This window comes from Leptonotus elevatus, chromosome 13, assembly GCF_054856555.1.
Source record: "Leptonotus elevatus isolate MCC_2025b chromosome 13, RoL_Lele_1.0, whole genome shotgun sequence".
NCBI lineage: Eukaryota > Metazoa > Chordata > Actinopteri > Syngnathiformes > Syngnathidae > Leptonotus > Leptonotus elevatus.
Window position 1 is genome coordinate 13,733,112 of NC_141251.1, and position 22,358 is coordinate 13,755,469.

Sequence of the window (22,358 nt, forward strand, 5' to 3'; positions counted from 1 at the left end):
CGACGAGGCGGTTGGCATCGCTGAGGTGGGAGATTTCGGGCAGGGGTGAAGCTGCATGAGCACGGAAGGCAAACGGCAGTGATTCATTGTGACAGTGGCGTTTGGCATGTGAGGACAGCAGCTCGGTTCGCCGCCTTTGATCTTTATTTGCTCCACCGTCTGTTTTGCATTTTAGAGCCTTGCTGAGCACCAGGCATTGGATACACCTTGAACGGCTCAGGACTTTGTCCACTTTTTAAAGATTCAGGATCCCTTTTCAAAGCAAAAGGTGGATTCAGGGCAGAGAAGGTTCATGCTTGAAGGGCAAGGTTTCAAAGATGAATTTGCTTGAGGGTCTCCCGGCAACGCAGATTAGCTCTGATGAAAAGTGGCCGCTCTGTAATAGCCCGTAATCAAGCTAATGGTGACTGGTGTGAGTGTGGGTGAGGGGCTAAGTAACAACTGCCTCTCTTTAGATGGACTTGCAGGATCAAACCAGGGTCAGAAGGCTGGGGAGGAAACACAAACACATTTCTGACACTTCTAACCTGTCAGCTACATTTTGCATGTCAGTGATCTCACAGGAGTGCAATTTCTTACACTTTCAAACCAAACTAGTGGATGAAGCCAATCAATTATCATGGTTCTAAGTATAGTAGCATGCAGTAACAGTGGATTTGTTTTAATCTGCCGCCAAAATCTCATTCAATTGATTTCTGAACATTACTAATTAACATTTTATTCAAATTATGGATGTTCCAATGCAGATACCAGAAATGGTATCAGTGCCATTACTGTATGTCTCAACAGCCTGAGTGGTTTTAAAAATTGACCAATACTACGCACTTATATCACAACATCAATAAGACAAAAAAAGAGTGTGTGAATGAATGATGCTTAAAAGTTGAAAATTGTAGCTCTTCTACATAATTGCGCCATGACATTCAGCATACTGGCGACCGTCGGTCGAGTTCTCTTTTCCAACGCAGCATGCAATTTATTCCCAGACTATACATTTTTGACAGGAAAAAAACACTGTCTCATAGGGTAAAAAAATCTACTCCTCAAATAGCTGCGTGTGGCACACTCCAACTCCAAGAAAACGTCTCAAGTCCTGAAGTTTCCCAAAATAGACACAGTAACATGGTAACACAAAAGTTTAATTTACTTCTGTAGAAAGCTGCACATATTTTAGGATTTTTACACTGCATTTTCATGTGACAAGCGCCATATAGTCTTGAGACTTGAACATTTATTAATAGAGAAAATAATCCTAACAGAAGTATGGATTTATACTTTTTTAAGTAAAATTCAGCACCATTTAAACATGTGTTTAATGCATTCATTGGATTACAGATTAACCCCTTCGCTCAGAACAACAAAATACATGTCTCTTTTAAGGTACATTATTTGTAGTTTGCTAACAGTCGTTCTTGGTTTAGATCTAACTGCGACCTGAGTGCTACAGTGTCAGCACAGCTATGGAAGTGCATACATGCACTTTTGCCCTCTTGGTGATGTGATGCACATGCAGTGCCATGTATTTACTTTTGCATTAAGTATGCTAAGGTTATAAAATGTCTTATTAACCAAGAACAGAGGTGGCAAATCCACATCCAGAAAGTAAAAAGAAACTGGCACAGTTTGGCTTTAGCCATTGATCCTAGCTAGCTAGCTCCCTATCAGGTAAACCAGCACCATGGGAGCTAGCTAGCTAGCACCAGGGGCTAAAGCCATACTGTGGCAGGGTTTTTACTTTGTGGACCTGGATTTGCCACCTCTGACCAAGGAGCATGATATATATATAGATATATAGATATATTTGTACATCATGGGTTATTGATGTGTGTGAGACTACATAGATGTGAATATGTTTATCAGAGTAATTATCACATCATATTTTACTGTCAGATTAGATAGTATACCATTCATTACATAGCAGGAATTCACTAATGTGCATAATTCCATTTAATGTGCTTGAAATTTTTTTTTTTTTTTACACCTATATTGGAATTTGTATTGAAATCCCTTAAAAATAGTTCCAATAGTGAAGCAATATAAAGTAAAATCCACCCTGTTTACCTCAAAATTGTATCTTATCTACAAAAAGGAAGAAATCGATATGTGGCACATCAAGGCAACAGTGCATCAAGTATAATCCAAGTGCATATGGAAGTTCTGCAAGTGCACAAACTACACGTGAAACATCACCCATCATAATGAATTGTGAGTATAGTATTGCTTGAGAAGCCAACAAGAAAGGAGAATGGGACTCAATCCACCGTGCTCATCAGGCGACAAACACCTCCTTCGATGGCCACGGACTGACCAGGAACTGTCCCAGGTGGTAATCTGGATATGCGTGTCTGGAAGAAGCAATGAAGATAACAATGTGAGATATAAATGCATCTACACTACTTCGCATAAAATTGACATACATTGATTCATAATTTAACACCAGCGATAGGAAAAGTACTGACATTCTCTACTTGAGTAAAAGTACCATTACTTGTGTAAAAATCTACTTTGGTAAAAGTACTCACTCAAATGATTACTCAAGTGAAAGTAAAAAAAGAAAAGAAAAAGTACAGGCTCTGAAATGTACTCGACGAGTAGAAGTAAAACGTATTTTTACCGGATGTTTCCTCCGACATCAATTTAAAAGATATTAGCTGATGGAGCAAAAATGGGGATACATCGGCCAGTTGACTCTCTGACTAGCCCTGGGTCGAGTTGACAGTGTTGAGTATCAATCGCTCATGTTGCTGGTCCCCTCCTTGCTGACATGATTGAACGTTAGTGTTGACTGGCAGTCTGCAGCTTTCATCTTATCGAGTTCAAATTATCCTCTGGAGTGGCGGCGCGCATTGCCCTCTATTTACATGCTGTTCTAAACTAGCCAATTGCACGTCATGTGATCGCGTGTCGTAGAGCCAACCAGAACCTGGCTTCATATGATTGGCGGAGCCAGGAGACATTGACGGCTGCTTTTTCTTCCAGGTCAAGTATTTTATTGGTTTTCATGCATTTCAAAACAAAAGTAACGACCTTGTTTTGAAAATGTATCGAGTAAAAAGTACAGATACTCATGTTAATATGTAATGGCTATAGGTAAAAGGTAGTCTAAAAAAATACATTCTCAGGAAAGTACAACGTATTGAAAAAAACTGCTCAAGTACAGTAACAAAGTAATTTTACTTGGTTACTTCCTATCTCTGTATAGAGGGAGAGCAACGTGAAAAATCTACTTTTTGGAACTTTTAACCCTGTTAGAATGCTATTCCCTCACCAAAAACATCACCGAAGTGGTGTTTTCCTCCATTTGCCCCTCTATGAGAAATTCTAGGTCATTCTGCTCTCCAAGCAACAGCCCCTCCCAACCTGAGGAAACAAGCAGCTGCTTACTTTATGACGTCATTAGGTGCGGACCCACCCTGTCCAAATGAATTCAAAACAATCAATTATCCTTCACATTTGCAATGCCAAAGTGCAATGCCAATTGGCTGTAAGGATCTGGCTGACACTTATGCTGCTGAACCTAACTGAACGAATGGTGTAGCTCACCCTGTAAGCAGCAGGTCCCCGGTTCGCGACCCGCTTAGTTTTTTTTTTTCCTTCTTCTTTCCCCTCTCTTCTTCCCTCTCCACCCCTCCTCCTCCACAATTTCTTGCGGCAAGGAGCCGTTTTGTTTCAAATGTTTATTGAAGAATTGTTGGCTTCATTGGCTTGCGTGGCCAGAGGAGTGCTCAAACGCAGAGCTCCAGCAACAGGCTGCAGCCGGCTCGCCGGGGGTGCGGCAACCAAACGGGGAAAGGCGGGATTTTATTGAAACGGGTGTTTTACTTCCGAATTAGAAAAATAACCAGCAAAACACCTAATATTTCATAAAAAATGACATCACCATGGTGTAAAAGGTAAGATTTAATCATTATATGCCTATAGTTAAAATACTGTGATCTAATCCTTTCAACACTAAACGAAGATGCTCCTAACATTAGACGTTCCTGTGATGAACACGACCACACAGAAGAGAAGCCAAGTCAAAAAATTTCTGTAAAATCCACAATAATGTACAATAATAATGTCATATGCGGTACCACGAGTCAAACACGGCATTCTGATTAGTATTGCGTTTTATTTTTTTATTTGACTTCCCCTTTAAAAGTTACAAATTATTTTACACTAATATTTATATACTGTATATGCAATGGTGTAGCACTGCAAAGTGATGCCACTAATCAACAACTGTGAAGCTTGGTTAAGATAAAATTCAGATTTTTTTTGTCAACAAGCTCATCAGGTAAAAATGTGACAAAAGTGAGTTAGTCAGATCCAAGTACTAACTGGTGTAAAAAAAAAAGAAGCTAGTCATACTCGTAGCATCAACTGGGTAACAGCTGGCCCAATGTAAACCGTCAAAATCGCAACTTTACATCAGCAAATGATCTGACAAGCTAAAGTGTCAAAGCTGCAGAATTAATTACTTGCAGGTCAGTTTGTTGATCAAATGTGACCACTGTGAACGTTTTAGGCAGCAGAGCATCAAACTCACAAAAACGCAGAGTGTTTGATCTCTTGCGGTCTCCAGACAGCTGCCGCACATCGGTCCAGACTCAAATCAACTTTAGTTTGATAAACACAGTGCGACGTTGGCCGATGTTTTTGATCTGGAACACTAGGTTATATTTCATCTCCATTTGTCTATTTTGACTATTGAATGACACTTGGATGCGAGGTTTATTTGCGGGGGGCAGTGGGTCATCCTAAATAAAAAAAATATCAGAAATAACCGAAAGAGAAACAACAGGCCACTGAATTGGCCTGACATCACATCTCTAGTTGCATGCTCATCCATCTCTATAACATTCTTGAAGAGAAGTCCTAGGACTATGGCCTCTGGCACCCCGGGGGCAACTGTCATACACTGGAACATCACCCAGACGAGGCTACGCACACACATGGCAACACTCACGGGGGTTATTATGCCTCCAATACAACCTTCTGTCTTCATCTCATTCCCTTCATCTTTTGTGGATGGGTTTTGAGAACAGCCATTTTAAATCTGCTTCAAGTGAAGGTTCAAAGCCGAGTCATAATCAACTTAAGGTGCTTTCATGTCAGAAGAGCCTTTGAAGTCCTAACAATTCGGACTAAATTTAATAGAAATCAAGACGTATACTATTTACAACGATTTACAGTATAAGGGCTATGCATGATAAACATTAACAACACACCAGCATGCAACCCGTCAATCAGCTTTTTAGACCTTCACTTTTCTGGCAACCTGACACATAATGAAGGGGCAGGCAAAAAAAAAAAGAGCAAGTAAGCAAGCTCACCACAATGCTGACGGCATGTTGCTCATTCCAAAACTCTTCTTATGCGGTTGAGGGAGGATGGATGCTTATTTATAGTCAGTAAATAACCATAGTGTAGCCATTTAATGCAATGGATGCACGTGTCCATTATAACTTCAATCACAATCTATTTGGCAATATTGTGTTGGACAGACTGTACTATTATGTAGTGCTGTCACTATCGAATATTTTTAGAATCGAATAATCTATCGATTATTCAATCGATTAATCAGGTTCATTTTAATTTCGCATTAAAGAGTATTATAAAAGCATTTTCCCCCTGATTACGGTTTATTAACCAGTGATTGGTGGTAATTTTGTACTTCGTATAGCAGATGTTTGCAAATGTCTTATTTTGAATAAACACAAAAGATAATCAGTCTTCTGTCATAAAGGAATACGGAAATCAGTGAACAATTACTGTTAAAATAGTTGTCGATTAATTTGATAATCAATTACTTGTCGATTAATTTTGACCGCTCTACTATTATCCAACATCAACAGGCCAACATGTCAATATGTTGTATCATGGCCTATTTTTATTTTATTTATTTTATTTAATTTTTTTATCATGGCCTATTAATAGAATGCATGTTTATTCCATGATAGCGACCTTTGGTGGGATGGAATAATTGTCCCATTACATGATAGCAATGCAAAATAAACAGAGAACGAGGAGCTACAAATCAACAGCGTGCCTGTTTGTCAAGTTGTCACCCAGTGAAGCGACCACATGACAAGACAAAAGCCGGGTCAAAACATCACATGAAAGACATAGTTGATGTGAATTTGTGAGCGACAAACAACTTCACGAATGCCTCTAGAGGCAAGACAAGCCACATGCTAACTCCAGTGAATACGCCAAAAAACACTTTTAGCACGCTGACTATGTCACTGTTTTGTTGTGGCTTTCACATTCTTTGAATCATGTGCTATTTATTACCAAGGCTAAATGGATAACAAAAACAAAATGTACAAGAAAGAGAGACACTTGTCATGTAAAAAAACTAGACAATATCAAAGGGACTTGCATTGCATGCTATCCTATTATCTCTGGCCTTAGTTTGCGCAGCAAAAGCTTTATAGTGGTAATGATGTCCAGGAAGAGGGAAAAGCGCCTAGGTGGGGGGCACCATATTTTATATTTCTCTTTTATCTGCGCAATCATGACAAGACATGGGGGGAAACCGTGTTTTAGCAGTGTCTTTGCCTGTCAATTTAGCTCTTTTGTAAGGCTCTAAATGTCCAGTCCAGTGTAAAGGTGCAGACATGTTATGCTAATTTGACAGTATTAAAAGGATCTCACTCTGAATAAAGCCAATTTCTGCTGCACTTTGGGACATCTAAAAATGAAATTCTAGGTCATTTGTCCAATCTGAAAGCGCTGAAGCAGGCCGACGCGCAGTATTTTGCTGACTCCTGGTTGGGGACTAGCATGTTTGCTAATGCACGAGCACACTCACAAGTGATCAAACTAGATATAACTCATATAATGAATCGTTTCTCCCACCATTTTTTTATGAAGACCGCCACCTTGCATAAAATATAGGAATGGGCGAGTCGGCTACTGATACCAGAGAAAATTTTAAGCAATTTTGGGATAAATAGGTCTTTCTGTAAAACTATTTACACTTGGGGTGGCATGGCTTAGTGGTAGAGTGGTTGTGGGTTCGATCCTCAGCCCTCGTGACCGTGTCGAAGTGTCCTTAAGCAAGACACTGAACCCTGATTTGCTCTCAGTGGACCTGGCAGCGCCCTACATGGCAGCAGCCAACCACTGGTGTATGAATGGGTGAACGTGAGGCTTTGGGCATCATTAAGGTGTAGGAAAAAAAAAGGGAAGTGATGTAGTATGACATGGATGAGTTGAGCAGTGTGAGCATGTGCCGAGGTGGACAAGGGACGAAGAGTTCATCTTACTGGGGCACAGCACACTCAAATTGGCCCAGTGTAAATGGTCCCTTAGGGTGCCTAATAAACATCCATCTCCATTCCCCATTGACCTGCAAAAACCAACTGAAACCCTGAATACAATTTTTTTACTACGCCAATGAATGAAGTCATCATTGTAGCTGCTTATTAGGGAACAACTGTTCAAAACTGTTCAGTATCAAGACACAGCACTTACACAACAAAAGCTTTAAATCGATGCCCTTTTCTGTGACCTAAACAGACTGGAGAGGAAACAGATGCCCTTCACTTTGGCATTCATTCAGTGGAGAATGTGTTGGCAGCGTTTAGAGGCCCAGCAGAGAAGCAAAGGCTCAAGTTTTGTTTTGCACCCACAATGTTGGCTTGAAGTATTGGACAGCCAGCTGCTTTGGCATGCTGATGGTAAAAGAAACAGATGCATTGAGAGCTTTGTAGGCTCACCCCTTTAACATACTGCTTTATCTGTCTTTAACGTAACACTGCAATTTTTTGCTGTAAAAGCCATGGATGTGATTGCTTAATATAATTGCTGTAAATACACACAAAGTGAACTACATGAGACATTAGGTTTACCCGGGTGAGAGAGCAAACTATTCTGCTACCAACCAGGGATATGAAATTCTACTTTATTCAAACAACTACCCAAACTCTTATGATATTTTTGAGAGCATTTACTGCCTGATAAGGAGTTGGTGTACAAAGACAGATATACCACGAGGCATGAGTGAAGTGAGGAGGGGTGGAACGGTGCTCAGCAGGACATAGCACCAACGCTTTGAAATCTGAGCCAACCTTGAACAACAGTGGCCTCTCCTCATTCAGAGTGAGATTTATAGGCCAAATAAATCAATGTGATCAGTACTCAAAGCCATGAAGCCAATGCAATAGTATCTTGAAACTGAGACTGAAACGCTAATGTAAAAATAATTAAACAAAAACAATGAAGACAACAATGAATGCACTAAGATGACTAGATAAAACAAACAAAAAGCAGCAGGGGAGGAGAAATGGTTTAAATAGTCCCTGACAATGTGTGTGTGTGTGTGTTGAACAGACACCGACGAGGTCAACCAACCTTCCAATGCACAAATTCCCACAATTCATTTGCAGAGATTCAGCCCAAAATCCAAACAAGAAATTTTGTTTTATATACAAAGCCTTTTCAAACTCTCAACTCAACAGGCTGCTGTCTTTTGATGCATATTTCCAGACATTACTCTTCAATCCAGACCACCTTGGACATACTGTATATGCTTATGGCAAGCCCTCCAAAGTCCATTTCTGACAATATTCGTCCAAATTATGGATTTTACCAACACGCTGATGATGGCATTGCAAGTCATCTAACCATTTCAAAAGAACGAATCGTGATCTGTCTTTCTTCTGCTGCTCTGTTTCGTAGTTGCTCCACAGGCTTGCATGTTTCTTTGTGCTACGATAAAGTAGCTTGGACAGCACATCTGGAAACAAGGATCGATCAGCTGCCAAATTTCTGCCTTTGTGAGAACTTGCCGATGCTTGATGTTCACTTTATATTTTGTTTCTATGGTTACTCTCTGCATGTTTTCATATGATTAGGTGAGTGGTAGTGTATGTTATATGGCTAACTGCAACAATATTATACAGGCACATTTTTTCTTAATTGTTGATTATTTGTTTGGCCAGATGTCGCAAAGAATGCTGACAAAATTGACTGACGAAACATTATAGCAAAACCTCACAAATTACGTTATACAATGCTAACTCTAGTCCAGTGATTTCCAACCACTGTGCTCCAGCACATTAGTGTTTTTACGAGAGATTATCAGGCGTGCCACAGGAAATTATCCAATTTTACTTATTTTTTTCAAGAATATATATATATATTTTCTGCATATCTGCGTATCTTTGCTCATCCATCCATTAAATATATAATTTGCTTTAGTGACAGACAGAACAATTAAATGTTCTTCTACTGAATGACATAATTGCCATGTGTATCAACTTTTTCTGACATTTGTGTTTGGTGGAGTACAGTGAGATTTTCCTAATATAAAATAGTTACGTTGGCCACGTAATAGTAAAATTTTGTTGAAGCTGAAAAGACGTGATTCGATTGTTGAGGCAGTTTAATAGAGCTCACCTTTGCTTTGCTATCTTGGGCAGACATGTAGCCGACACACATGCTTTCTGTTGTGTGGCTCCAAAGAAACTCCACTGTGCAAACAAAACATAAGAAGGACAGATGAAATATACAATACAGCATTTTGATTATAAAGCAGAAGAGTGCTACTCAAATAATAACCAAATAATGGTACTGAATTCAAGCAATATTATCCCAACTCAGTTTATAGTTTGCTAAAGGGAAAAAAAAGCCATCTGCTGCAGACACACAAAAAAACTACAGGTAGAGAAACCAGATCTACCAATACAATCAGCCAAACTGAGGCACATTCAGAAGGCCAGCTTGTCTGAAGATTAGCATTTGATTCCATAGTGGGAGGTCTTCGTGAGATCTGAGATGAAGGGTGTGAAACTGGAGCCTGATTGTGCAAGTTAAAACAGACCACCCGCCAGGAAAGCCAAGATGAAGCCCCCCTACAACCACACCCCCCTAACCCAACCCACCTCTTCCTTCTATCCAATTGTCAGATGATAGATTTAAAATATTTGCAGCCACATTTTCGTCTGACCTCAGCTGAGGCATGGAATCAAAGTGTGTACCCCATGTCTCACCAAGAGAACCCTGAACATTTGTAGATGGCTGAGGTTCCACACATCTGCTGCACCGCAAGACGATTACTCCACCCAAAACTCGATCTTCACTGGCCAGAAAGGGTGAGCCTTAATGAACAAAGAGTAAAATATTTTAGTGGCAAAATGTACCTTCCATATCAAACCTTTCTAAATATGTCACATGAAAGAAACAAAACAGACAAAACAGATCTATTCCTTTGATGCAAATTAAATTATTGAATGCAATTGTGTATTTATATGTATTTAATGTATTTAATTTGCAGTGTGTAAAATAAAATGTGTCAAACACTTACCTACAGGTTGAATAAAAATGTACCTATACGACAATGAAAAGCCAATGCTTGTTCATAGCATAGCAGCAAAGTATATACTGCCTTAATTTTCCCCATTGTTTATCCATCAACTGTGATAAATTGGTGGATGTATACATTATTTTAGCTTGTCTTTGAGAGGTATGTCACGAGAAAACCTTTCAACTGTAGTGCTGACGCAAACAAAAATGAAGTGATATCGACTGTGTAAGTGGCCTTCACATTATAGAAACCATTACCAAAGCTAGAGCAGGATTTATGGCGCTGAATTAACTTAAACTGGCTCCAATCACCTGCTCCAAATGTGTCATTGAAATTGATTAATGACAGAGCCTAAGTGGTACAGACCCATGGTCACTGGCAGAGTACACCAAGCTATAAATTATAAAATTAATAAAACAAATTAAACCATCACATGAACATTCAATGAAAACAAAACGAACTTTGGCCATCCACCATGAAGTGTGGGGGTATTTGGAGGCCAAGTTACAAGAAGAAAAAACAACAATAAATCATACAACTTTTCTTTTGATTCTGGTCTTCCCAAAGGGGGCTACCCAACATCTGTTTGTTACATCTGTCTGTTAATCTTGTTCAAAAATCATTGTTTTTCCACTAACTCATTCTTGGCTGACAAATCTGCATTTCCCTGAGAAATGTTAATGAAAGCTACATATGTGCAACTCACTGATGAACTTGTTTTGCATAGCTTCCAATAGCGCCTGATGGGCATCTTCTGACTGCATGGCAGCGGAGCATTCCCGTGCCAGCATTGTGCGAATCAGATGCTCCCCACAGCCTGCAGGTGACACAAAGACACAACTGAGTAAAACAGACCTGCATTATTTCCACAACATTTGCAACTAGCAAATCGTTCTAACGGAAATTTTATGGATTTGGTTTCAAGATCATTCATATATTACTTTATTAAATACAAATTAAGTTAATTGTATGCTTATGTAGCACAAAAATATGGCACGTAAACAAAGGAAAAATTACTATTGTTATCCTTAAAGTTATTATTATGGCACCACTGGCTCACTAGGGGGTTAAAATGAAACAGATGTTGGTGAACATGAGTGACCGCCTGCCAGATGTAACACTAACAACTTTATCTACAAAGTCTGAAACATTGTATATTTTCCTATTCTTAAATTCCAAGTAAACAAATCTGTGGGATACATAAAATATGTGTATACAATGGAGTGTGAACATGTTATTCTTGCCAAAAGCTCTGAATTATTTTAAAGCTGTTTGCTCGTGTTGCATGTGGTTATGGTATCACGTCCAAGGGGCGAAACAGAAACATAGTGCAAAGACTTTAAGTGAGGGATCTATAAAAAGCAAAAGGCCTCTGGCATAAGTGTCTCAAATTACAATCTAAAGCCTTTAAGGCAAAATATAGCAAATTTATTTTTGTATGGTATATCTGGGATAATACGCTACTTATGGGTAAATTAAAAAAAAGCACATTTATGTCTTGTTGTGGATAAGAAAAGGGGAATATGAATGCAGGCTTCTCTTGGATCACTCACACATGACCAATTTAAGCCTGAAAACAACACATACCATAGAAAATGTGTTAAACCTCATTGAGAGCATTGTCATGTTGTTTTTACAAACACAAATGAAACCCCCATAAAATATTGAGTAACTACAACACAACAGAATACAGTTCTGCAACTGTGGAGTGCAGATGCCTGGACCAGCGTAGTTATTTTCTAATGAGAGCAGAATGTCAGATTGGCCAGGTACTTGGGCTTTTACACTCTGTGCACTGCATAGCGCTCAAAGAGTGATCACGGCAACACAAACAATGTTCAACTAGATTTGCAGTGCTATCAGAATAAAAGTAGACTGTAACAGCCAGCAGCAGCAAGAGTAAACAGTGACAAGCTGTTCTTTTAAGGGCCACAACAAAGTACGAGCGACATATTACAAATAAAAACACAATAGAGTGGAAGGCGGTGAGGGACCAAGTCAATGACAGAGGGTGAGGATCAAACGCTCTTTATGTCAGCATGAAAACTATTGTTTTTCCTAGTTCTTTTGATGGGGCTGGCTTTCATGCAGGGAAATTAAAAACAGGTGACACACTGGAACACACATTATACTCTCCATCCCCTTGACATCCTCATAAAGATTTTTAGCCAACATCAGAGACTGGGCAACATCACAGTGAAGAGAGGATGTGGTAGAAACACAGTAGTGCATAATATTGAACCCACACTTCGTCAACTTTGATAATGCATTAACAGTTGGACAGAAATAAAACATTGTAATGTTATTTAATCTGAATTTGTTACCTTTATGGTAATAGAGAGGGATAATCATGTTCTGATATTAGATATTCAGACAATTGTTTCAGCGAAATTAGCTGAAAAATGAGGTCGGTTATGTTTGAATGACTGTATGATCACATTTACATTATAGAGAACAGGCCAATTGTAAAAAATTACCTCAAACATTTTACACTTAAAACTAGGACACAGCAGGTGCACATTTTTATGTGAATGATACACACATTATTTATCCATGAAAAAGTAACAACTACAATACAGCAACTTTCATAGCACAAAAGTCTATAGAATTAATTTTGGGGAGATAGAAGTTGCAAATCTATAACTTTAACTGTACAAGAAAGCTCAAACACAAACCTGCATTGTGCTGCATGCACTCCAATGGCTATGCACACTTTTTATTCATAGCAGGTGATCATTGTTGAATGTCACTGTAAATTCAAAGTGCCTTGCAAGGCACCTGGCCTGCAGATGACTAACAACGAGCAGAGAAAGATGACTCAATCATCCGAGGAAGTGACTGATGAAAATCACTCAGCAAGAATGGTTGGAGGTCATCGGAAAGAATTATCAAGCCTTTTAAAGCTTGACTCACTGGAGCTAAATAACAGGCTCAAATAGAATATCTGGTTCTGATTCATATCGTCACTGAAACAAAATGTGGGGCTTGTGGTAAACGTGCAGACTCATTGACCAAGTACCGGTAGAAGGTTGAGGAGTGTTATACCTGAGGTACTCACTGCTGTAGAGTAAGGGTTCATGTTACATGCATTTTCAGCCCAGCAGCCACATCCATAATGAGCAGCCTGAGAGAAGAAGGAAAACATAAGTCTTTAAAAGCAAAAATAACTGTTGATATGTCAGTTTTTGTGCAAGTCAATGACTTTTTTTGTGAAAACACAAAAAGTTGACATAATTTTTTTGTCTGAGCTGACGTTTCTTTTGTCTTCAGGGTGAAGAATGACCATGACATGAAGAGAGAAGTCAAACATTGTTAGCATGCATTTTCAAAAAAATAAAAATACCTCTCTAGGCAGACTTCAAAAAATTCAACAGAGGCGGAAACCAGGAAAACATGTGCCATGCCTGTGAAGCTTTGGAAAAACGGTAATAAAATCTATATCCGTTTGAATATCCAGTTGAAATTTGGTTAAATTAAGCTTTTATTTTTCCAAAAAGAAGTACTGTATACTGTATTTAATTTAATTTGCCTGGAACGTGATGTTGTGACCGAAAGAATAAGATCCCGGATACAAGCGGCCGAAAAGAGTTTCCTCCGCAGGGTGTCCGGGGTCAGGCTCTCCTTTAGAGATAGGGTGAGAAGCTCGGCCATCCGGGAGGGACTCAGAGTCGAGCCGCTGCTCCTCCGCGTTGAGAGGAGCCAGCTGGGGTGGCTCGGGCTCCTGGACGCCTCCCTGGAGAGGTGTTCTGGGCATGTCCCACCAGCGGGAGGCCCCGGGGACGACATAGGACACACTGGAGAGACAATGTCTCTTTGCTGGCCTGGGAAGGCCTTGGGATCTCGTCGGAGGAGCTGGTTGAAGTGGCTGGGGAGGGGGAAGTCTGGGCTTCGCATATGCGGCAGAAGATGGATGGATGCCTGGAACATGCAGTCACTCAGATGTGCATATTTAAAATGATGTCAATTTTTTGGAACACCCTGTACTATGTTGACCCTTTTTCTTTCAATTGGCTCGCCGCTTACCAGAGTTTGGACATTGAGGGGGGGAAAAAAAGAGTGCTCATTACAACAAGAGAAACAATGTGAATCCCAAACATGAAAATGTTACGCAGAAAAGTTAAGTGAAACACAACATTTAACTCACTGACTGACTGTAAATATATATATTTTTAAAAGTGATTGGTGGAACTGGAAGCAGGACTTATTTTTGTCACCTTGCTGATTGCCAAAAACCCAGCCCCCTTGATTTAGCTTTTTTTCCTCAGGATATTTTTTATGCTCTCCTGCTGCAGCACTGTGATTTAGAAGGCCAAATGACAGCATACAATAACAATCCCCACAATCAGTGCAAATGTGCAGCCAAGGAGCTAAAGGAAATATAGACATGACATCAATAGCTTTAGGAAACTTGATTTTGAGCAGCTATGGGATTAGATTAAGAGATAGACCAAACCATTATTATAAATGCCTCCCTCATAGCATACAATTAAAAACCAACAAACTCTCTTACCTGGCCAACTCTGCCAGGATGTTTCATGGCTAGACCTCCACTGGAAACCGCTGCAGCTACATTTCCTTGCATGTCAACGACAACGGCTCCAACAGTATCAAGGCACTCTGAACAATTTTCCTACAACACAGGAAAAGATTAACAGTGAGGAATTGTTAAAAAATTGTAAAATGCATCTATTTGACAGTTGATCCAGTTTGGTCTGGTCATGGTGAGCCTGTTCCTGTGAACTACAGTACAATCAGTCCATAAGTAATTATATACAAAAGGAAGAGTTTGGAGAGAGGCTGATGTTTTGCAAACTGCACAAGTGCTGCATTAGAAATAGATTACAAACTGCACTTGACAAGCGTCGTATGAATCACTCTTTAATGCTCTTCGAATTTCATTCATCTTGAGTTGAGTCCTCCCTGATTGCAGTTTTCCTCAGGCATGATTTGCTACAACCTTCATGAGACTGCAATTCAAGCCATTACACCGGAATGTGATGCACTTCTAAACCCAACCAGAAACTGAAACATTCATTCGAAGACTAGGTTAAAAGAAAAGGTTAGTTAGTTATAACACTAATAGCATAGATCCATTCATTTATTTTACCACTTAACCTCATCAGGGTCATAAATCAGCTATAGATTATCCTTGGTGACTTCAATTCAGGCAAGTGGCAGGGTACATTTAGACAAACCACCATACAAACTCTTCACAGTCAGGTTGGAAACCTGGATTCACACTACACTTTACACGATAATGATTGTTGGGGGTGATCACCAATCAGTGAGTGTTAACAAAAAAACAATTACCATTCCGATCACAACATGGAGCAATATATCTATTTAAATAACTTCATTATTTTATGAATATACTTTAGGGTTTCTCCCACTGCTTTATAGGCCTGGTGGACCTCAAGGATTTTCTTGTCCCCCCCCCCGCCAGACTAAGCGTCACGTTTACAACAACAACTTTTACGTAACATGTAGAGGTGCGCGGTCTAGACGGTATATTCAATATAAAGTATGAATTTATCAAAAGGTAGAGATTTAAACACTACCGGCGAACTGCAATTTTATTAAGCTCATTAACTGATCGCTCCATTGAAAAATAGTATTTATACCGTCTGATAGGAAGCTAAGTATAATTCTGAATGCTAAAGGTGACCGATTGGTTGCTGGGCTGCACCAGATGGCCACATACTAATTTCTTAACAGGTCATGGAGGTTTACGTAAGCTAAGAAGGGAGGAATTGAAACCCGTAACTCGTTTGTTAACAAGCCATTTGACAGACAAATCAATCATTTGATTATGTACTACTTGAAGATGGCTACGTCAACAATCGGTACAACTACACAGTTGCTCTTTATTGAACATATGTCAGTAATATTGATGATAGCCAAACTGAACTCAATAGACTAGAATAATTGTTAGGAAGAGGTACTATTAGCAACATCTGGCAATGGCAGTTCACACGGTGTAGTCAATTTTACATAATTAACATTAAAAATAAGACTCTTCTGTTCTCTTTTGTGTGTGGGTAGCAGCACTTTGTGGGTTGGGAGCACAATCACTCTTGGCTCAGCTGCTTTTTAAGTTAAACTCATCAAATCAGTCTCCAGTTGTGGTGTACAGTGCAATGAAACTGCACTAATCACTGTCAACATTAGCATCCTTTTTGGAAAAGTATCTTTACAGTCTACCAACTCGTATATAGGAGAACACACCTCACTTATTGCATTATTCAATTTCTATTAGACGTGCAATGGCTTGTCAGTTTGTATGCAGTATAATTTGAGGGGGATGTAATAACCACTGCACCTTTTGTCATATTCTTGATGTCGATAGTGTAGTAGCAACTGTTTTCTTATATCTAAAAAATACATAATATAATACTACTCACATTCCCACTTGATTGTCTTCTTTTCTTTGTTTGATTATGTCCTCGGTCCATTTTCTCAGCCAGCTCCATCTTTCTTTTGTTCCGCTTGAATGCAGATAAACTGAACTCTGTATGTGATAAAAAACAAAAACAGATTTTTCTGCCATCACACATCCAGATTGACCTTTGTAGAATCGCCAATAACTTTCAGCTCTTACGAGAATTATATAATATAGAACTAGTAGAAAAACACTCACTAGTGGTCATTTTCTCTGAGGGGCAGGGTGGGACACCATGGCTAATGGCCCACTCGTGTGCGCCCCGTCCCACTAAAAAGCTGGCAAAGAAATCATTGATACTGATCAAAAAGTTAAAATATAGTCCAGATTTACTGACAAAGTAATTGGGGATTATGATATTCACCAGGGAGGTATTCTGCCGGCTGAAAGTTTCCCTTTCTGTGCTTCACTCAGTAGTCGATTTGCAACCAAGACAGGGTTCTTAAAACCTGCAAGGAGGGTATGCATTAGCAGGACAATGGAATCAGTGATTTTATACAAACGCGTGTTTACAAATACATCTACACACACTTTCTGACTATTGTACTAATATGGCAACACTCACCCCGAGTGAGTAATATGAGTGACTGTTCAATATATTCTATTGAGAATGTAAAAACGTACCACTAATAGCACCTACAGCTCCATATTGCAGTGATTTCCCATCCATGATACTGGCATCACACTCGATTTCCCCTGACAAGTTTATGTTGGAGCCCATACCTGCATTCGTAAAAGGAGAGTCCTGGGAACACATAGAACATATGAGCAGGTTGCAGTGACAATGGATTACCAAAGTAATCTCAAGGATCAGTGGCTGTTTTGGCTTGGTCCATTGCTATTAAGTTTACGATGTTGTTCGCTGTGGATGACAAATTATTTGGATATTCTTCCTGCTTTCCTTGTACTATTTTTTTTATAAGAACGTTTCATGAACTTATTTATTTACTAACATGCAGATTTTGCTGTGGAATGTACAGTACTGGAAGTACCGGTATATATGGCTGATGTATTTACAGTCTTCCATAAACAACTTGAAATAAAGCATTTACAACAAAGTAATTGTTCTTTTTCCCCAACCCTTGCCAGAGGAAAATTATCCCTTGTAACATGTAACAAGACGTATCCACAATCATGGTCAATCTAAGAACACAAAGGATTTTTTTTGGTCTTTTTATTATTTTTTTTAAACACATACATGTGTTAAATTAAATTTAGCAGTTATTAAATTGTACATAAATTAATTTAGTCTATTAAAATAATGAAAGTTGAATTATAAGAAACCAACCTCAAGCGCAACCAGTGCTGCAGCCACAGCTTCAACTGCAAGGGCCCCTGCTTTGAGCTGGTCCACTGCCTGAAAATTTGTGTTAACTTCTTAGTGACATTGAGCTGGCATGCCTCAATTTGTAAAATATTGTGAGGAAGGATATTTAGTGTTAAAGTTAAAACCATTGAATCATAAAAATATTCAATTCAAAGCAGAAGAATTGTACCAATTGTTTCACCACCAATTTCTACACCTCATTTTGTCTGAACTTATATTTTAACATCGGCAAATTAAGGGGAAAATAAAAAAATAAAAAATAAAAAATCTTAACAACTTAACGTTAACAAAAGTGAAACATGATGATGGAGGTAGGTGTTTAGGTGTGGTGGTTTCATTTATTGTTATTTGCTAAGTAATGTTAACTAAAAGGGATACAAGGGAGAGGGTGAGATCCTCAGGGGCCGGGGGCAAAATGAAGTTTGAGAACAAAATGTGAGAAAATTATTAAAACATTGCATTATTCAAATGATTCAAAGTACTTCCACTTTGGATTTATTACCCTTTTCTCTGCAAGTAATTATGTAAAGGATTCATGCATGCTGTTGACGGGAGTCCACTTACTTGTTGGCAAGCTCTTTTGCATACATGCTTGTACTCCTTCGCCTTGGATTCTGAATGGTAACCTGCACCTGAAACAACAAGAGAGCAATAGTATAAAAGTGACTGACCATGAAAGAGAAAATCATTTACCTATTAAAAGATGCTTAATGAGTCTTGAAGATTTAATTCTATTTTGTCTCCATTGAAAGAGAAGCATTACAACAAACTTACTTAGATAGATAGATAGATAGATAGATAGATAGATAGATAGATAGATAGAGTCAACTATCCATCTATCTATCTAATTTATTCTCACTATGATCGTGGGTGTGCTGGAGCCCATCATAACTGACTATGAGCAACATCCTGGACTGGTTGCCAGACAATAAAAGTGAACATAAACAACTGTTAACACTGACACAGTATTACCGCTTACAGATATTCAAAGTCTTCATTTAATTTTAAATGCATGTTTTTGTAATATGGGAAAAAGCCAAAGTCCCTAAAGAAAACCTAAGCAAGCACAAGAAGAACTCCACACTGAGATTCAAACCCCAATCCTAAAAACTGTGAGGCAGATGTGCAAACCACTTAATAAAATATTCAAATTTCTTTAGTCAAAAAGAAAACGTAGTCCATGGAACTTACCGGCATGCACTAAAACAAATCCACCGACACCTGGTTTGGTGTTAGCTGATTCCTGTTTCTTGGACCATGAATTGTCTTTGTAAAAAGTGCATTGTTGCTCCTCAGCAGAGTTTTGAAGACTTTCCATAACCCTTGCATATCTTGACAAGCCTATCGTGGCTCATCATTTGAGTGTGAGGGAAACATTTTGAAGGTACACCTGTCAAGGTAAAAGACAATAAAAACGATACAATAAGATACCTCCAAATGTCGTTAGTGTTGATCTGTACAAAGCCCAATTACAATGAAGTTGGGGCGCTGTGTAAAACGTAAATAAAAACAGAATACAATAATTTGCAAATCCCTTTCAACCTATATTCAATTTGGATACACTACAAAGACAAGATACTTAACATACAAACTGATGCACATTCACTATGGAAAATATGAGAGAGCACCATGTGCTAGTGTTGTTCCAATACCGTTTTTTGTCCCCCGATACCCAGCTTTGCAGTATCGGCCGATACCATACCGATACTTAAGTTGTTGTTGTTTTTTTCTCAACATGAAAACGCTGTCCTGTCCTGCCATCAGTGAATGTCGTGCATGAGCAAGACACAAGATGCTGCATCCAAAGTCCTATATTAGTCAGAATTAATGGTATCGGCATGTTACTTGTTAGTACTCACCGATACCACTGTTTTAATGCAGTATCGGGGCCTCTGCCGATACCAGTATCGGTATCGGAACAACTCTACCATACGCGCAAAATTAAGTTAGAACTGGAAGGTCAAATTAGCCACACCCATTCATCTCAGGTTTCATAAATCACATTGTGTGTGTTTAATTATTCTAACAACATTTACTTCTGCCAGACCGTGCAAAATGAACTTTGACATACGGAATCCTAGGTTTGCCTGCTTTGTAGAGAAGCATCCACATCTCTGAGAGCGATCAAGATTGGCACCTTTTTTATGTTTTGTTTTTTTAACACGTGCAAACCTTTAGTAAGTCAAGCTCTAAATCTACTTACCCGACTTAAGTACCCACGGGAGGCCCAGGTAACAAATGCATGACGGGCCGCTGAAAACATAACAAAGTACAGTACGTTTGTACCAGTACATAAAAAACGAACACATACTATTTCTATTAATTCAGTTATGCTAACGAACTAAGTCATAAAAACCTGAAATACTCGTAAATATTAGTTTGTAAATATTTGTAAAAAATAAAAATAAAATCTAGACCATAAATACAAAATAATCAGACGACAAACAGTTGCCAAAATAAAAAACAAAAACACCAAACCTTTTTTCCTGTGGTTGGCCTGCACAATGGAAGCAAGTATCAGCCGTTCGTAACCTTGAAACGCCGGCGGTCGACGAACCCACTGTAAATTAAACACTCCACAATAAAATGTACTGTTTCAGTGACAGTAACGTGTAATATATTACTGTCTTTGAGCACTTATATAAATGTACTCTATAGGCGACTCTCAACAGTGCTTTAAAACAGGGAATGACATTGGCAAATGTAATTTTCCAACAACGGTACCTTTTAGAATTAGCGTATTGTATATAACGCTTGATAATTTCGTCATAATAACAGTTCCAATCGGAAATACGCTGGCGCAGTACAGCCAAAACAACATGCGGTGGAAGCGAGTGAGCTAACAATTCACTAACACAAAACAACGTCAATTTACAACTTATACTCGCCCCCCCGCGAGCGAAACACCAGTTATTTGGCAAGTCCTGAACACGAACCAACTGTAACCCAACTACTTAAAACTAACCATGCAACTTGGACAGACGTCCCTGTCACATTAGCCGGTTAGCCGAAGCGTCATGAAGTACTTCCGGGTTCAGCTACACGTTGCTAAGGAAGTTGTACGGGCGAGGCGCGAGATCACGTGACTCAAATGAGCGCTCCAAACAGTCATGAACATTACTTTCCATTAAGGGTGTACATTTGTGAGTAAATTGAGAGCAGAAACTTTATATTAAGGGTGTACATTTGTGAGTAATTTGAGAGCAGATATAATTTATTTCAGTATATTTACTTTTCATGACAATTTAGTTTTGGGGTGCGCAGTGTAGTGTCAAAAACGGACAGTTAGGAAAGCATTGATCGTTGGTTATACTTAACACAGTATTTGTATTGCACATAATACAATTTTTTAAATAGACGTTCAATTGGTTTGCAGACGAGATTCAAACCCTGGACCCCAGAGCTGTGGGGCATTATGCCGCCCTTTCCCCTTCAAAATAAAACACACAAATTTGGCTCAAGGGTGAGGTCGTCACGTCAGAGTTGGAAGAGAAGATGGACTTTAAAGTACGTATAAAAGCTTACGCGATCGTGTCTTTGTCTTATAATGCGGAGTCAGCCACTGTATGACATCCTGACAACACAAATTGCAGACTGCAGAGGCGTACTGTACCCAGAAACAATAGAAACAAAAATAACTGCTATAAATTGGCTGAAAAACAACAATGAGTCAAAGGGATGACTTTATATGAAGTATAGGCTTGAAGTCGTGAATCTCATGATAATTTAACAATTTTGCTCGCTGTAAACAGCATGGGATCCTCCCGGGGCTTAGCAAAAACGAAACTATACACATCTATCCATCAACATTATATGTCTTTGACCACTTGTACTGTTCTGCTATTTCAACATCAGAACTACTTATCTGGAGGTACACGCTGTATAATGTGACTGACGATGAGCGACAGACTGACACAAACATGTTCTGCAAGAGTGACACCTAGCGGTGTGGTTTCAATTGTACATTGAAAAGAATGCAGTAACCCTTAAAAAAGGCCCTTTTTTGCTAAAATCCTTTGGGGCAGCAAAGGTTTTAATTCCTAGGAAATTCTGTAAACAAATCTAAGAATATAGTTAAAAAAAGACTAGGTTTTTTTTTCCTGTGGTGGACACAAACTTTATTTTGCCATGTAACTCTTTTTTTATTTTATTTTTTAGCGAGAGTCCCAGTACTGTCCGTGCATATTTTAAGTAGGTGCATATTTTAAATTCAGTCGTGCGTCTGCTTGTAGAAGTGTCCACCATTATATTTATTTCATAACAATAAACAGAGAGAAGAAAAATTGACTAACGTT

At 39.0% G+C, this 22,358-nt stretch overlaps 1 protein-coding gene across 4 annotated transcripts; it reads right to left on the minus strand.

Moving 5' to 3' along the window:
- Nucleotides 1–1,121: 1,121 nt before the first annotated feature.
- On the minus strand, nucleotides 1,122–21,109 carry tasp1 (taspase, threonine aspartase, 1). Of its 4 annotated transcripts, none has more exons than XM_086093833.1 (16): nucleotides 21,029–21,109; nucleotides 20,542–20,623; nucleotides 20,267–20,316; nucleotides 19,255–19,453; nucleotides 18,628–18,695; nucleotides 18,025–18,093; nucleotides 17,361–17,481; nucleotides 17,101–17,185; nucleotides 16,935–17,014; nucleotides 16,699–16,805; nucleotides 14,808–14,927; nucleotides 13,343–13,421; nucleotides 11,004–11,114; nucleotides 9,984–10,091; nucleotides 9,391–9,464; nucleotides 1,122–2,345 (listed from the first exon to the last, which is right to left on the minus strand). In XM_086093833.1, exons 4-16 carry the CDS (start codon nucleotides 19,379–19,381, stop codon nucleotides 2,253–2,255), a joined length of 1,242 nt encoding a protein of 413 aa, XP_085949959.1. In that variant the 5' UTR covers nucleotides 19,382–19,453; nucleotides 20,267–20,316; nucleotides 20,542–20,623; nucleotides 21,029–21,109; the 3' UTR covers nucleotides 1,122–2,252. The 4 variants fall into 4 exon arrangements, with proteins under 4 accessions (XP_085949959.1, XP_085949956.1, XP_085949957.1 ...); XM_086093830.1 differs by having other exon boundaries at nucleotides 16,935–17,035; XM_086093831.1 differs by having other exon boundaries at nucleotides 16,935–17,035; nucleotides 20,939–21,080.
- Nucleotides 21,110–22,358: the final 1,249 nt, after the last annotated feature.

What these genes read in the sequence shown, in the direction of transcription:
- tasp1 (XM_086093830.1), bottom strand. Translation starts at nt 19,381, where the DNA reads ATGGAAAGTCTTCAAAACTCTGCTGAGGAGCAACAATGCACTTTTTAC. An exon ending in GCAAAAGAGCTTGCCAACAA is followed by an intron (nt 18,094 to 18,627) that starts GTAAGTGGACTC and finishes ACAAATTTTCAG; the next exon opens with GCAGTGGACCAGCTCAAAGC. An exon ending in GCCGGCAGAATACCTCCCTG is followed by an intron (nt 17,036 to 17,100) that starts GTGAATATCATA and finishes CTTTTTGATCAG; the next exon opens with TATCAATGATTTCTTTGCCA.